The sequence below is a fragment of the Lissotriton vulgaris genome, chromosome 3_1 (assembly GCF_964263255.1).
Source record: "Lissotriton vulgaris chromosome 3_1, aLisVul1.2, whole genome shotgun sequence".
In the NCBI taxonomy this organism is placed as follows: Eukaryota; Metazoa; Chordata; class Amphibia; order Caudata; family Salamandridae; genus Lissotriton; species Lissotriton vulgaris.
In genome coordinates, this window is record NC_141689.1 from 1,233,500,730 (window position 1) to 1,233,517,458 (window position 16,729).

General features: G+C 46.6%; 1 protein-coding gene across 1 annotated transcript in view; it reads left to right on the forward strand.

The window, feature by feature from the left end:
- Nucleotides 1-6,417: 6,417 nt before the first annotated feature.
- LOC147727701 (uncharacterized) overlaps nucleotides 6,418-16,729 on the forward strand; it is a 615,523-nt gene continuing 605,211 nt past the window's right edge. The window contains exon 1 of the mRNA XM_086961695.1: nucleotides 6,418-8,520. Within this exon, the coding sequence (XP_086817821.1) occupies nucleotides 6,706-8,520 (1,815 nt within the window). The 5' untranslated portion in view covers nucleotides 6,418-6,705. The remainder of the gene's footprint in view (nucleotides 8,521-16,729) is intronic.

Here is a 16,729-nt window from a genome sequence, read left to right on the forward strand (position 1 = left end):
GGAGTGTATCAGAGCTTATGCAGCGTTAATAAGGGCTCAATTTTCTTAAATTCTAGCGAAACCGAAATTGTAAAAAAAAAGAACTTAGAAACGTGCTTTACTCGTCGAATAGTGCTGCAAGAACTGCGTTGGAATCAAAGAAACCCTCTTTTTCCAGTTATATGGCTTACGAACTGTACTGCCACTCCCTACCAAATTATCTCACCCCACCCATGAGTCGCTGGAAAAGGAGCCCCCTATTCCACCTGAGGGCTGGGACAGTTAAATTTGCATTGTGTTTCCCCTTGGGTTACCACTCTAAACTTGACTCACTACCCTGCCCATGTGACGGGTTGAGTGGTCAATCAATCCAACACTTCCTGTTTTTCTGCAAATACTACGTGAAATATATCAAGTGGCTTCTTCTCCCATTTTTTAATAAGTGCAGGCACATTAGTTTGGTGTCCGCCTATTCATGTATGCTTGCCTTGGCTGATGAAGAGTTGTTTTTTCACCTAAGCACATTTTTGAGAATTGTCACAATGGCGCGCAAGACAATGCTTACTCTTTGAGTTTTAATAATGTACAGATAGTTTACAATTATAGACTGGATTGATTTTATATATCAGCAATTTATTTATTACTGATGATTTTTTTGCTTTTTTTCTGCAGTAAATTACCATCTAAATTTTATGATATTGTGTTTATACAACTGTAATTTTTACTATTAAGTATTGCTCTTCCCTTCTGTCATTTTTAACTATTGTTACACTTTTATGGATACAATGTTTATCCGAATTACGTTTGTGAACTGAACTGTACCTTACATAATATCAAATATTTTGCAAAAAAATACTGAAAAAACAGGTGCAGTGCAATGCCATATCGCATATTCTGAGTTTGTAGCCGCAGCATATCCCTGCTCAGACCTTGATCAGCAAATTCGCCCAAATGCTGCCCATCCATGAGTGTACAAGATTATGCCATGTCCAGGAGATAGCACGTCAGCGGCGGACAGAAATATTTAGGTCTAGAGGTCTCGGGCAGTTCCTCTGCATAAGTATCCAATTGTCCTTACAGTATACAAGTTCTTTTATCCATTGTGCCACTGTGGGAATCGATCTGCCACCCCAATGCTTTGCAACCATGTGTTTAGCTAGGAGGATAATGACAGCTACTATTCGCCAGTTGCATGGCTTAAGCCTTTTTACCAGACCAATTTCTAATTTCTGTGGTAGATCCACATGCCCCAGTTTCTTGCCCTAGACTAACCATCCTGTTGAGTTGAATTGATTTTTGGGTTTCGCCTGCCGAAGGCTGCGCTCTGCGCAGCTTTTCGGCGCAGGCGAAATCCATTGTTTACAAAAAGGACTTCAGGAACGTCCCCCGGCTCCCATTGGCTAGCTCCATAAATGGAGGCTAGCCATTGGGTGCCGGATCTGTCCGTCAAGGCCGGACCAGATTCGGGGGCGTTCCCGAGAATTTTTCTCTTTTGGCCACGTCATGCGGCGGTGGGTGGGGCTTTTTTTTTTGCTCGTCGAGGTTTGTTTGGGCCATTTGGCGGCCGACCGCCGGCCGAGGAAGTCCAGGTGAGTGCGTTCCTTTCCCGCCGTCCGTTCCTTTCCCGCCCCCCCCCTCCCGCTGTACGTTCCTTTCCCCCGCCCCCTCCCGCTGTCCGTGTGCCTGCCCGCCACGTTTCTGCTGCTTGTTTATATTTGTTTGCGTGTGTCCTCCTCCCCTGCACTCCTCCACCTTTTGTTTACACTCAGCATGCGCTATCTGCCCCCCAACCGCTCCCAATGTCCGTGTCTTCTCAACCCTCGGTTGTCCGTGCCCGCCCTTTGTACATGCCACTTCGAGACCGTCTTCCCGTTCCCGCCCCCCTCCCGCTGTTCGTGTCCCCGTTCCCGCCCCCTCCCGCTGTCCGTAGGTGCTTCTTAGCATTATGTTCCCTGTTGCCGGTGTCTGTGTCCCTCCGAGTTTAGATCCTTTGGATGACACCAGGGCAGTCTGAAAGTCACCCCGAAGGCATGCTTCCAAAGAGATTCGACATCACACGGCCAGACTGGCCATACGAGACTCCTGGAATCCTCCAGCCCGGAATCCACCCTCCCCTAGCCCGTCCTCAACTTTTCTTTCCCTGTTTATCGTTGTTGCCTCACCCTCCCCCAGCCCGTCCTCTCACTCACGGGCAAAGTACAACTTTTCTTTCCCTGTTTATCGTTGTTGCCTGCTTTGCAACTAATGGCGCCCACTGTGCTTTGTTTCATGTGAATCGATGTGTTGCCCGTGTGCCCGTGGTTTGCACTGTACAAATACACGGAATACAGCCTGCTGCCGTGCCCGTGGTTTGCACTGTACAAATACACGGAATACAGCCTGCTGCCATGACGAAAACACTTCAGAGTAGGGCCCATATCGCACCCCGAAGGCATGCTTTCAAAGAGATTTGACATCACACGGCCGGACTGGCCATACAAGACTCCGGGAATCCTCCAGCCCGGAATCCACCCTCCCCCAGCCCGTCCTCTCACTCACGGGCAAAGTACAACTTTTCTTTCCCTGTTTAGCGTTGTTGCCTGCTTTGCAAATAATGGCGCCCACTGTGCTTTGTTTCATGTGAATCGATGTGTTGCCCGTGTGCCCGTGGTTTGCACTGTACAAATACACGGAATACAGCCTGCTGCCGTGAATAAAACACTTCAGAATAGGGTCCATATCGGGAAATACTGGAATACGTCACGCCTTTCTCTTTACAGCTCCCTAGAAAGTAGTGCTGCTAAGCTTCCTGCTTCTCGACGCGAAAACAGACTTTGTCTTTGCACACGGTTGACTGACCCGGGTCAAGTTTAGCCGTTCCTGTTAGAAGGGTTTGTGTATGTTCTCCAGGTCAGAGGTGTTAACTCACTAGAACTTGGGAGCTGGATTATAATACAGCCAGGTTTACTGATTGCTTCTCAGTGTGGTAATGGGGAGTATTCCAAAAGAAACTTTTCTGAATTTTGATAAACGGAAATAAGCAATCTCTCTCCAAGGAGTATTGGGGCTGTTAATGTTATCTGTTAAGAGGTCGTTTTCAAACACCATTCAGTGCTAGAGCAGTGTGCTGTTACTGGCACTCAATTTGACATTCTGAAACCAAAAACGATCACACTGCTGTAGTTGAGTTGTTGTTAGTTTTTCAGTGTGGCATCGGAAGGCATCATTCGAGGGTGTGACAAGCAGCTATTTCTATAAAGTATATACAGATTGAAGAAAGCAGACTGAAAACATCTAACCTTACTTAGTTTGGTGGATGGTTCCCGGTTGGACATGGATAGGATGAAGACTGATCACCTCAGACAGGTCCATCATAGGCAGCACACGCATCCCGCGTGCTCACCTATTAGAAGTGCATCACAGGCAACTTGAACTTCTCTCTCAACCATCAGGACTGGCGCATTGCAGGCAGTGAAGGATTCCTTAACATTCACCAGGCAGCACTGCATTCCCATGCATCAGAAGCAGCACGAGAGACCCTCATACTTGTGTATGACAAGTGCATCACAAAGAGCATACTTCACTTGCATCCCTCGAGGCCGATCCATTATGGGCATTGCCAGCTTTGCTCACACCACCAACTACAGGCAGATCGGAGGCAGTACAGGCATCGATCCACCCACACGTGACGCTTGCAAGAAATTACAAGCCTTCCTTCTGCAAACACACATTGAGTGTCTGCAGCCTGAGGGCTTTTGCTTCCCTTAAACGCACTCCCATAGCTATTTGTAGCAGGGGACACTGCACGTCTGTGCATAGATTCCAGTTTGTGTTCAGTTTGTAATCCAACTTTGATGGTTGGTGTTACTAAATCTAGGTACGGTTTCATTAATCCTTTTGTATTTTAAGGATCAGAAAAGTGTGGGTAGGTACAGCGTATTAAAGTTTATACACAATTTGAAAGAGGCATGAGAAGGAATTCAAACTAGGCAGCTCTAATATTCACCAACTTTCAAGTTCAGCTCCTAAGAAAATATTTGGGCAACTGCCCTTGCCTTTTCATTTTTTTCTACAAATAAAGAACCGCATCACAGGTCTCCAAGACTGCATAAACCAGCGCAAATTTGAACTGTTCGTTCAACCCCCAGATACGTAGCAGGCAGGTCTAGCTCGCCTCACCTGTCTTTCCTCTCTTCGTATTAGTTTCATGTAACACGTCTAATGCAGTTTACTGTTTTTGCCAACAAACGTAATCTCTGTGTTTTATCGTATGCACCTAGTAGAGCCCACCCTACACAACACCAACCTGTCACTTTTTCTCTCTTTATTCCCCTTCTCTTCTTCTCCACTTATGTTTTCTCTCTCTCCCTCTCATCTCTGTCGATTTCCACCTCCCTCCATCACTCTTCTCCAGTTCCCTCTTTTAAAACCTGATTCTAGACCTTCGTCGTACAGGGGGTAAGTGTGTATGCCCACCATTCTTGACGTTTATGAGACGTCTGTGTTCTTTCTGGCTTTGAGTACCTCAGCATGTTGATTGCATGGCTATTCTGGTCTTGTCCTTGGAATTTGTGATGCAGAAAGGTATCTGTTTCCCAGTAATCGCGTCTGTCTTTCTCTTTACCCTGATAATGCGCTAAATTCCTCGATAAACAGGCTGCAGGCAGGGTGTGCACGGGTGGAGTGATCTAGTACAATATAGTTTTTCTACCGGAGTCTACAAACTCAAATAATGTTTTCAAAGCAAAGTAATATAATTTAAAGTCCTGTTTAGAGCCATCGAACAAAGCTTTCTGATTTTTACTGTGAGTGTGGATGTGTAGCTTTGTGTGTGGCTCTGGGTGTGTGGGTGTGTGTGTGGCTGTGGGTGTGTGTGGCTCTGGGTAGGTGGGTGTGTGTGTGTGTGGCTCTGGGTGTGTGTGTTGCTCTGGATGTGTGTGTGGCTCTGGGTGTGTGTGTGTCTCTGGGTGTGTGTGTCTCTGGGTGTGTGTGGCTCTGGGTCTGTGTGTGTGGCTCTGGGTCTGTGTGTGTGGCTCTGGGTGTCTGGGTGTGTGTGTGGCTCTGGGTATGTGTGTGTGTGTGGCTCTGAGGGTGTGTGTGTGTGTGGCTCTGTGTGTGTGTGGCTCTGTGTGTGTGTGTGGCTCTGGGTGTGTGTGTGTGTGTGGCTCTGGGTGGGTGTGTGTGTGTGGCTCGGCTCTGGGTGTGTGTGTGTGTGTGGCTCTGGGTGGGTGTGTGTGTGTGGCTCTGGGTGTGTGTGAGTGGCTTAGGGTGTGTGTATGTGGCTATGGGTGTGTGTGTGTGGCTCTTAGTGTGTGTGTGTGTGGCTGTAATTGCTGTCTGCTGAGCTCATTCGTAGGGTACAATAGGTCTCACATTTGCAAGAGATTAAGCTAATGGCAATGTAAATAACAATGCCATTTATTAATATGTTTTCAAAACCAACGCATAAATACAAATGTTGTCATTTACAATGCCAATAGATCAAACTTTTCAAAAGGCAAAACCATTGCATTGTAAATGCTTGTTTCTGAAGTGGGCAATGAAACGTGCATAGTCGGGATTCAGTCAAAGGTGCCAAGGCCTCGGCTCAAACCCTAAGGAACATGATTAGAAGATATAATCTGTTTAGTATATTGGTCATCTGAGTCAACGTTAAATGGTTTCCATTAAAAGCTTTTAAGTAACCTTTTACAATAATTGTTGATAAGCTTGAAACCTGCAGTAAACTGAAGCCTCTAGCCCAGACAGAGAATCGAAAATTCGTGTTCATGACTGTTATAAACGGTTCGCTTGATAAACTTAAAAACACATCAATAAATATTTCTTATATTTCACGGTGTAAGTACATCAATAAATATTTCTTATATTTCACGGTGTAAGTGTTTGAAATTTTTGCGATCTCGTAGGTCAGATATACATCTGACCTATTGGACAATAAATTAAATTATTAATTCTAGGTGAGTTCACCGAGTCACTCAAGGGAACTGCCGTTTCATTAATGCCCATGCGCACAACCCGTTCTAGGTCACTCGAAGCGACCATTTTAAAACACCGGCTTCTGTTTATGAATCCGCTTGAATATAGCAGATAACGAAAATATAAAGGGGTGCCTCACGAGCACATAAAGAAAATGTTTGTCTTGTTATTCTTCCCTCACCGTGCAAAAAGAATATATATGTTCCCATAAAAAGTATACGAAAACATGCGTTATTCGCGATTGTTAGCTTCATACAAGTAATTTGTAGATTAGATGCGGATTATGGCGGTATGTGGTTATGCATTAAGCAACAACTCTGCATTTTTGTGTGTGTCTAGGGTGAGGCTTATAACGCGCTCGGTCGTACTGTGACACACACTTGCAAGATGGCCGTCACATTTCCCACCCGGGATATAGTGACCTACTCAGCTGCCGTGTCACTCTTTGTTCGCACGGTGGCAGCACTAGAGCTATCGTAGCTCAGAACGAAAAGCCTGGAGAGCGCAGGGAGGGGAGGGACTCGGGAGCCGTTGCTACCTGCCCGAGGGCACTCCAGGGGTCGGGCTTGAGACAGCCGCTCCCAGGGCGCGGCTACGCCCTCCCAGCAGAGGCTGAGCTTGCGCAGCCCGTTCCCTGTCAGAGGTGCGGTTTTAATGAAAGTACAACTGTTGGGACAGCAGTTCCTCTGCTGACACTTGTGGCCTCGCCATCCCAACCGTTCTCACAGCCGCGAGTAGGCGTCAAACTTTGCGGCGCGCATCTGGGCCAGCATGGTCGACTGGCGGAGGGTGGGTGTCCTGAGTGCGGCTGTTGTCATCACTAGTGGGGTCTTGTATGTGTTCTGGAGTTACCTGTCATCCAGGCGCCGAAGAAAGAGGCGAGAGGATGAGGAGCCCCAGCCCCCGGTCCTTCCCCAGCCCGCGCAGCTGCAGGTAAATGCAGATGAGAACCCCCAGTCCCCATCCCAGATCGTGAAGCAGGAGATAGAGGCTGGTGAGACATCCTTGCATCAGGTCCTGGAGCAGGGGGCAGGGGCTATTGATGAATTCAAGCACCCCTCCTTGTTCCAGGACTTTCAGCAAAAGGAAGAGGCTGGTGTGAAATCCAAGACCACCTCCGTGTCCCAGGGGGTCTTACCGCACGAGGCAGACTCTGGCAAGACACCCAAGACCTCCTCCGTGTCCCAGGGGGTCTTACCGCACGAGGCAGACTCTGGCAAGACACCCAAGACCACCTCCGTGTCCCAGGGGGTCTTACCGCACGAGGCAGAGTCTGGTAAGACACCCAGGACCGCTGTTGTGTCCCAGGGTATATTACCGCACGAGGTAGAGTCTGGTAAGACATCCAAGAACCCTTCCGTGTCCCAGGGGGTCTTACCGCACGAGGCAGAGTCTGGTAAGAAATCAAAGCCCCCCTCCGTGTACCAAGTCTTACCGCACGAGGCAGAGTCTGGTAAAAAATCAAAGCCCCCCTCCTTGTCCCTGGTCTTACCACACGAGGCAGAGTCTGGTAAGAAATCAAAGCCCCCCTCCGTGTCCCAGGTCTTACCGCACGAGGCAGAGTCTGGTAAGACACCCAAGACCCCCTACTTGTCCCAGGGGGTCTTACCGCACGAGGCAGAGTCTGGTAAGACATCCAAGACGCCCTCCTTGTCCCAGGGGGTCTTACCGCACGAGGTAGAGTCTGGTAAGACATCCAAGACGCCCTCCGTGTCCCAGGGGGTCTTACCGCACGAGGTAGAGTCTGGTAAGACATCCAAGACCCCCTCCGTATCCCAGGGGGTCTTGCCGCACGAGGCAGCGTCTGGTTATAAATCAAAGCCCCCCTCCGTGTCCCAGGTTGTGCAGCGGCAGGCATCGACTGGTGAGAAATCCAAGCCCCCCTCCCTGTTCCAGGTCTTTCCGCACAAGGAAGAGTCTGGTAAGAAATCCAAGCCCCCCTCCGTGTCCCAGGTTGTGCAGCAGCAAGCAGAAGCTGATGAGAAGTCCAAGCCCCTTTCCCTGTCCCAGGTCGTGCAGCAGGCAGAGGCTGATGAGTACTTCAAGCCCCCCTCCCTGTCCCAGTTCGTGCAGCTGCAGCCAGAGGCTGATGATGACTCCATGCCCCCCTCCCTGTCCCAGTTCGTGCAGCTGCAGCCAGAGGCTGATGATGACTCCATGCCCCCCTCCCTGTCCCAGTTCGTGCAGCTGCAGCCAGAGGCTGATGATGACTCCATGCCCCCCTCCCTGTCCCAGTTCGTGCAGCTGCAGCCAGAGGCTGATGATGACTCCATGCCCCCCTCCCTGTCCCAGTTCGTGCAGCTGCAGCCAGAAGCTGATGACTCCAAGCCCCCCTCATTGTCCCACTTCGTGCAGCTGCAGGCAGAGTTCGTGCAGCTGCTGGCAGAGGCGGATGAGCACTCCAAGCCCCCCTCCCTGTCCCAGGTCTTGCAGCAGCAGGCGGAGGCTGGAGAGAATCCCCAGTCTTCAGATCTGTCACAGCCCCATGTTGTGCGGAAGGAAACGGAGACGCAACAGGAGGAGTGGCAATATGAAGAGGAGGAGGAGCCGCAGCAAGTTTGGACCACCAGCGAGCCCCCGCTGCAGGTGATTGCGACACCCTTCACTACTTATACACTAGGAAAGGACGAGCATTGGCACAGCACTGCAGGGTTTTTACCAGTGTTGAGTTTAAGAACAGTAGAGAAAATTTAAGGTGATACATTGTGTTAGTACTGTGAAAAATAAGCCCGGTTGGAGGATCTATTCAGGAAAAAAATAGTTTTGTGTTTATAAACAAATCCATTCTTGTTCCAAAGTGTTCAGCTAACGTCTGATGGGAGTCCATGGTCGGTATCATTTCACAGCATTGATTAATATCCGGGAATTCACCTTTGCAGGCGAAATGCAGCTTCGCCGGGTTGACTGTTTGAATCCTCTTGGCGTTTCCTTTGGGATTTTACTCGTAAACAGTGCAGCAGCACTGTTGCGTTTGTCATCAGTGCCACGAGTTTTTATTTTATTGTATAACAGGCCACTATGCAACTGGTGGGTTTCAAGGCATGAACTTCTACAATTAGGGGGAATATAACCAGAATTGTACATTTTCAAGTTGTAAGAAACAGTAATACAGATGAAGTCGTACTTGTCACTGTAAGGAAAGGATGCAGTCTCAGACACACAGTGCATAAAGGAGTAGGAGTCTTGGGAATAATGATGATCACTCCAAAACATAAATATTCTTATCATACAAAATCGTGCTGTGGCCATAATAGAATTGTGGCTCTTTTTTGCATCCTTTAAGCAACTCTTTTGTTTGTGCCTATGAAAGTAGCACACTTGAAGGAAAGAAACATTCCAATGCAAACAGTGGTCGAAGTGGGCTAAAAAAAAAGTATGGGAACTGTGATTCTGTGCACACTTGGGGCCAGGTGAGTGAACATGGTTGCGAGTCAAAAGAGAGGCTAAAAAGGAAAAAATGAAAATATTTAACTTTATTTCGGTTTTTTACGTTCAGTTAACTACATATAAAATAATATGAAGAATACCTGCTAATGGGGATGCTAAAAGAGAAGACATTCATACAGGATGCAATTACGGGGCCTAATACTGTTTATACAAATTTTACAAGTGTATTTGAGGAAAAATGTGCTCAGTGTCCTTAGGGAAGATAGAACCAACACGTATTAGGTGACAAATTTGGACATACAGCATGGTTTCTTGTTACATCTAATCATTATATTATACACAGTATTTAGCCACTTCCTACAGGTTATATCACAGAGACTGGAAATTGTTTGTTTATTATGCAAGTTGACTGCATTTCTGCCCTGTAAATAATATGGGGGGGGGGGGGGGTGTCTCATCCGGAGCTAAGGATATTAGACACCTGAAATGTAATACCACTGTGAAGCCAGGTAGTTGAGTGCTCTGTAACCACATGAGAACAAGCATTTCCAAAGCAATATATCTCGAATTTGCGAGAGTTTAAGCTATTTGCATTGTAAATGACACTGCCTTTTGTATTTTCAAAACCAACTTAATATAAAAGGCATTGTCATTTCTAAAGCCAATAGCTCAAACTCTTGTAATTGCGAGACCACTTTCATAGTGGACGCGCTTATTTCTTTAGGTGCTGCTCGCCGTGTTCGGGCTACAGCGAGCCGCGTCTAAAGAAAGGGGCGTGGCCACCATTAAAGGGAAAGCACGTCATGGGGCACTTTTACCCCAAAAAACAATTATTCACTTAAACAAATGATTTTTTTGTTTGTTGGTAAAAGCGCCCCATTACATGCTTTCACTTTAATGATAAATGCAAAAACCACAGTTGATGGACAGAATGCAGAACAATGTCATACATTCACCCCTGTACAGAGATCTGGGCCTAAATCCATCGTTTTTTGGCACTCTGCACTGAACTGGGGTGGTGTGGAGTGCAAAAAAACGATGGATTTAGGCCCAGATCTCTGTACTGGGGTGAATGTATTACATTGTTCTGCATTCTGTCCATCAACTGTTGTTTTTGCATTTGTCACCCCGAGTGGGATAGGTATGTTCAGACGTGAGTCCCATGCTCTCCACACCACTGGATTAACGCAAGCCGGGCTGAAGACGGCTGAAATGCCAGAAACCGGTCCTCGGAAGCTTGTTTCCGGTCCAGGGACGGCATGGCTTGGCAGTTCGGGCTGGACTGTGTTCCCATGAGGCACAGGGTCAGACTGATTTGCATATGGCCATGTCTGAAGTGGGGTGGTGTGGAGTGCAAAAAAACGATGGATTTAGGCCAGTTTTGTCACTAGGGTTGGTGTCACCTGGTGCGGGTAACTCATGGTGTCACCCCCTCACGACTTAACGCATTGACCTCCTCCTCTCCGAGTCCGCCAGTGGACACAGATGGCAAATAAAGGGACCATACAGAATCGTTAGTAACGTTTGTAAATTTAGTTCCTATATTTACAAAGGCCACAGAAATACACCAGTTATAGTTTAGTAAAAAAACGATAACGTCCACCGCATTATGCACTGGTTTTCAGCCAGGCAGTGCACCCACCCACAGGAAAACACCCAATCCATATTCTTGTCCTCTTAAAAACGAAAATTCACATGTCATGATTATTGTACTATTTAAGGTCATACGTGATCATGTTTGGGCAGAAGTTATATAGCTTTTTGACAAAACTATAACTGGTAAATTTCCAAAGTTTTTTAGATTTTTTTAAACATTAGCTAATGCCTCATTCCAGCAACTAACTACAACATCAGTCTAACTTTAATCTTTCCGTGAATTTTTGTTTGTATTTTTTTATGTAAATTAAGGTATTAGAAACTTAAAATGTCACTTTAACATTTGCTTTTTTCACTGAATTTCTGGGGTTCTTTGATCATATTCTAAAGTGGACCAAGTCCGAAACCTTCACATTCTGCATACCCCAGCGGTTTATGATTATTGTCCATGTGTTGCAGGGGTTGGCTTCAGGGTGTGGCCTTTGGCCAGGCACAGCACCCACTCCTTTTGCATGCACACAGCCCCTACAGTGGACCTCCTTGGGCCTTGTGCGCCCATCATGCAATGTCTTCCTCCTTTTTTAAACACACCCAAAACATTTTAGGTACTGCTGTACTCTTATGGCATCCCTATTGCAAGCTTCCACCTCATGTTACCACAGAACAATGTAAGCTTCCTCGTGAAGCTTGAGTAGTGACATAGGACCATGAGGTGAAAGCTTGCGAGATTCCCAGAGTACTGATATGACCCCAATGCATTTTCATGAAATGTTACGGCTGGCCAATCAGAACGTCAATTACGGCAGGACCATACCAGGTTTTGCAGTAGTACCCCATTGGCTGACTGGAAAAAATGCTCCCTCAGCAAGTAATTTTTTTATTTTTAGTGCATAACAGTCCAGATATCTCTAACTTTTCTGGAAAATGTACCCCTTCATAAGCACACCAAGGACTTATTTCAACAAATATTTTTTTAAACTACTAAACAGATTTACCATAAGTAATAGCATTCTTTCTGAGTAAAATCCTAACTTCTGCCAAGTTGTTTTTTTCAGTATCAGAGAACAGTTTCAAATGGGAAATAAAATGGAAAATCGTTGTTTTAGACTTCCCTTTTTTCTTGTACCAGTACCACGTTTAACAGATCAGTTGGAAACTTTCTAAGAAAGAGCCAAAGCAAGAGAGCTTGTTTTTTTTTTCGAACATTTCGTGCAATACTGAAATCATGATTCAAGATCGCTCCTTGACGTCTCTTTAAAGCTGACTGCCGAAGCTCTCCTTTTTTATAGCACTGTGTGTGTGACTGTCTTGTCTTCTTAGGCCGGCCTTGGGGACTGTCTGGGAGTAATGTGATAGCGATCTGAATCTGATTGTGTGCCTGCACCGCCACATTTCTAACTTCATTGAGTTCATTCATAAATCTCACATATGTGTCAGAGCGGTGTCCTGGTACTACTTCTGAACTGCTACGTTTTAAATCTCCTGCCAGTGCCCACGCAGAGCCTCTCGCTGTCCTGACACTTGACTGATGGACGAAGGTGCAGTCACATCCAGGACCTGCCCGAATCGCACATTCCTGACACTCTATGCAGCGTTGCCGGGAAGCACACATTGGATCAATTCCACGACAAGTGCACGCACCCTGCAGGGTTGTACAAGCACCGCAGCTCTCACATGGTCTGGGCATACACAACAGAATCCCTATCGGAGCTTCCCTGCCTCTCTGCAACACCCCTTCTCAACTCACCTCCACACACCATGTGCTGAGGGCATTGGGATTTCTAACCATGAAGTAGAAGCCAGCCATCATGGCCCAGGGGTGCTCTGAGGTGGTGTGAGCTACCATCCCATGGGCACTTTAGTAACAGCTTCCTCTCTTGTCTCGACTGCCTCTTCTAACCCTCACAGGCCTTGCAGGAAATGTGTATGTTTTCTGTATCACTCAGTGTCAAGTGTGTCAATGCCAATTTCGAGAACCCCCCCCCTTTCCCACTGCGCCACTGCCAATTCATTGCTCTTTGCGAAAATGCCTCGTGAGTTTATTATTTGAGTTTTATATATAGCACTTTCAAGACCAGACGGTATCAGAGCGCTTTACAATGGTAAATGGTACATGTTGCCATCAAAAAAATAAAATGTAAATAAATCTAAAATCAGAACAGCTAATTCGAGTCCAACCAACTTGATATTTCTCTCTCACCGTGACAAGGCAAGACAGTCACACTGTCCCAAATTGAAGGGGAGAGATGACGGCGCTCGCTTCGCTCGCGATATCAAAGCTGATGGCGCTGGTGGCAGTTGACTAAGTTCACATGAATTCTTCATTTTAGCAGCGCACCGCACGCACTTCCCTGAGCTGCCGTCTCGTCTCCTCCATGGCGCGTGACCGCGACGCATCAGAGGAGCACCGAGCACGGGGGCTGTCCCAGGGCCGTCATTGGTAGCACTAAAGATTGACGGCCCTGAGACCCACAAACTGGGTACGCCGCGGCGCCCGTCCTCCACATCGCACCAGCATCATCACCACCTGTGCATGCGAGCGTGCATGGGTACGTGCTGCAGTGCACACTCACTGCACTGACTGCATAGCATTTTAATTTTGTAAGCAGCGCACCGTGGCGTGCGCTTGCAGCGGCTTGCACTCTAAATAAAAAGCACTGGCAGCAGAGGTGAGGGCGAGGCTGAGGCTCAGGCTGCACTCCACTGTGCAGTGCAGAGCGAGCGCGAGCCAGCCACCGTAACTAATAAGATTGGTGTCACCCCATGATGGGGTGACACCCGGTGCGGTCCGCACCCCCCTTGTGACGCCACTGATTTAGGCCCAGATCTCTGTACTGGGATGAATGTTCTGCATTCTGTCCATCAACTGTGGTTTTTGTATTTGTCACCCCGAGTAGGATGGGTATGCTCAGACGTGAGTCCCCTGCTCTCCACACCACTGGATTCAAGCAAGCCGGGCTGAAGACGGCTGAAATGCCAGAAACCGGTCCTTGGAAGCTTGTTTCCGGTCCAGGGAAGGCATGGCTTGGCAGTTCGGGCTGGACTGTTCCCATGAGGCACATGGTCAGACTGATTTGCATATGGCCATGTCTGAACTGGGGTGGTGTGGAGTGCAAAAGAACGATAGATTTAGGCCCAGATCTCTGTACTGGGGTGAATGTATGACATTGTTCTGCATTCTGTCCATCAACTGTGGTTTTTGCATTCACTTTAATGATAGGCACACTCCGTTCTTTAGCCATGGGTCGCTGTAACCTGAATACAGCAGCAGCGTCTAAAGAAAGGGGCTCTGCCTGTAAGTGAAAGCATGGTATGGGGGCTTTCACTGCCCAAAAAACCCCGTGTTTCATAGCGCGGCCGCTGAAGTTAAAGCGGACCACGCAGCCAAATTAAATCAACGCAGCCGCTATAGTTGTAGTAGACCGCCGCTAGTATTTAAAATAAAAGCAGGTGGCGTGCTGCTTGTAGGAAAACACATAGTGGATAGGATAGGAGCAAATCATTGAAGAAAATAGTGCTCACAGCCTAGACATAAAGCAGACCGTGTAACAACACACGTAAAAAGTCCAGTCCTCTTTGGAGGTTATAAATGCAAACTTGGCGGAACCAAGGAGGGACTACTAAGCCTATTCAAGAATGAAAAGCAACGATTTAGAAAGGACAGTAACATGAACCAAATGAGAAGATGGGCGTAGCTTCAAGTCCATACCTGAAAACCGTATGCAGAGCAGCGCATGCGCTGCCCAGGCTCCACCTAAATAAAAGTGTGTATGTCACTCACATAGGGCACAGTCGGACGCCTAGTGAGAATGAGAGGGGAGTCAAACTGGCTAATTTCAGACACGTGTGATGATGGACACGTCAAGGAGAACAATAAAATGAGATGCAGGCATGTATATCACCGTTTTTGCGGTATTATCACAGGTGATTTCTGTTGTGACCTTTTTAATTATCTTTGAACTCCGTGTACCCCATTATTTTTAACTTTTTTCATCTAGGAATTATTGTGGCTTTCCTGATTTCGACATAATGCTCTCCAAAACGCCAGTTGAAGACGATCCATCAATCAGCCACTTCAGTCACTTGTCGTTATATTTATCTCTTCATTATACTACATTTTGATACTTATTTTATGAATCTGTTCCCATAATTTCCTGTTTGTCTATGTTTGTCTTTCCACTGCACTGTGTAACCTTGTAAGTCATGTGGGGATACCATACTATGTATTTTATTAGCGGTCTGATAACATCTTTCAACATGTTTTAAGTATTTTGTATTAAAGAAATTATTTTTTTATAAGGTATCTGTAGGTTACACTGAGTTCCTTATATCATGTTTCCAGCCTTTATGGTCTGTTAATCGCCATAGACCTCTAGTTTGCCTTGGGATTTTTTTCAACAATTATGTTTATCACTGTACAGGAGGAAGTGTCAGAGTCTGGGCTGAATGTTCCCTTATCTTTGACAAAAAAGAGACCACTTCGGCGGTTCTCTTGATTGACGGGACGCAAATCTCAATTTCATTGGTAAACCCTGAGGTGCAGTTGATGTTCCTGTACTCTAACTGACATCTTATCCCAGACGCTGTGACACTTTATCCTGTGCGGTGCTAAACATCCAGCATCTCATTTTATTGTTCTTCATGATGTGTCCATTGTCGCACATCCCTTAAATTAGCCAATATTCCCCCCAGTTTCTCTCCTATGTTAGTAACACACTCGCTTTTATTTCACATGGTTACTGATCTCCCAACTATCTGGCTTTACTGTGGTACTACATTTCATCTGTCCCCTATCCTTAAGTCTTGAAGCCCCCCCCCCCCCCCCCCCCCCCCCCCCAAAAAAAAACTCCATTGTTTATGGGGTTGAAACGCCATCCACTAGCATAATAAACGCACCCTTTCCAGTTCTTGTGATATATAGGGCTAGACTGGGCATAGCGGACACTGGGCGTTTCCCTAGTAGGCCAGAAGGATTGGGTCGGCTTTGGACCAGTGGGGGCTGCTTTTGTTACTGGGGGCTGGTTTTACAGCAGTGCTGCAAAATCGGCCCCTTGTAACGAAAGCGCACGCATCAGCAGTGTTCCCGCCAGCACCCTCTTGGATGGTCGAACCTAATTGCCAGGGCTGGTTTGCAATCCCAGTCTGGCCCTGATGATAGAACCTGTAAGCTGTGGCCAAATACTGTGCATCATATAATTGTTGTTTAGATGTAACAAGAAACCTTGCTGTATGTCAGAATTTGTCACGTAATATGTGTAGGTTCTATGTTCACTTAGTACACTGAGCACATTTTAATTGATTTTTCAAATACACTTGCAACATTTCTATAAACAGTATTTGGTCTTGTAATTGCATTCTGTATGAATGTCGTCTTTCAGCATCCTTGTGGCAACAGTAATTGCCATTGTGCATAAGGATTATCAAGTATTCTTCATATTATCCAAAATAATTGTCTTTTTTATATACACTATAAACCCTTGTTTCTTGTGAGTAGGGTTGCCCTAGTTCCCTGGACACAATACAACAAAAATTAGTTACAGCTTAAATGGAAAATAAATGCAAGTTAAGTTAATCACTGGGAAACGCTAGCATACATTATGAAACGTCTATTAGTTAATGCACTACAGAGGTTTGTGACAGTAACCAGTCAGCCATAGAATTGAATCCTGGTTGGTGCAGTGGAGAATAGTGACTTGTGTATGTTTAGTGCTAGGAGGTCCCAGTCTGTGACAGAAAGCACTGTGAATAGGTACGTCGTTATTTTAAACATTCTTACACACAGTGTAAGGTGCTATAAAATGCTCAAAAAGGT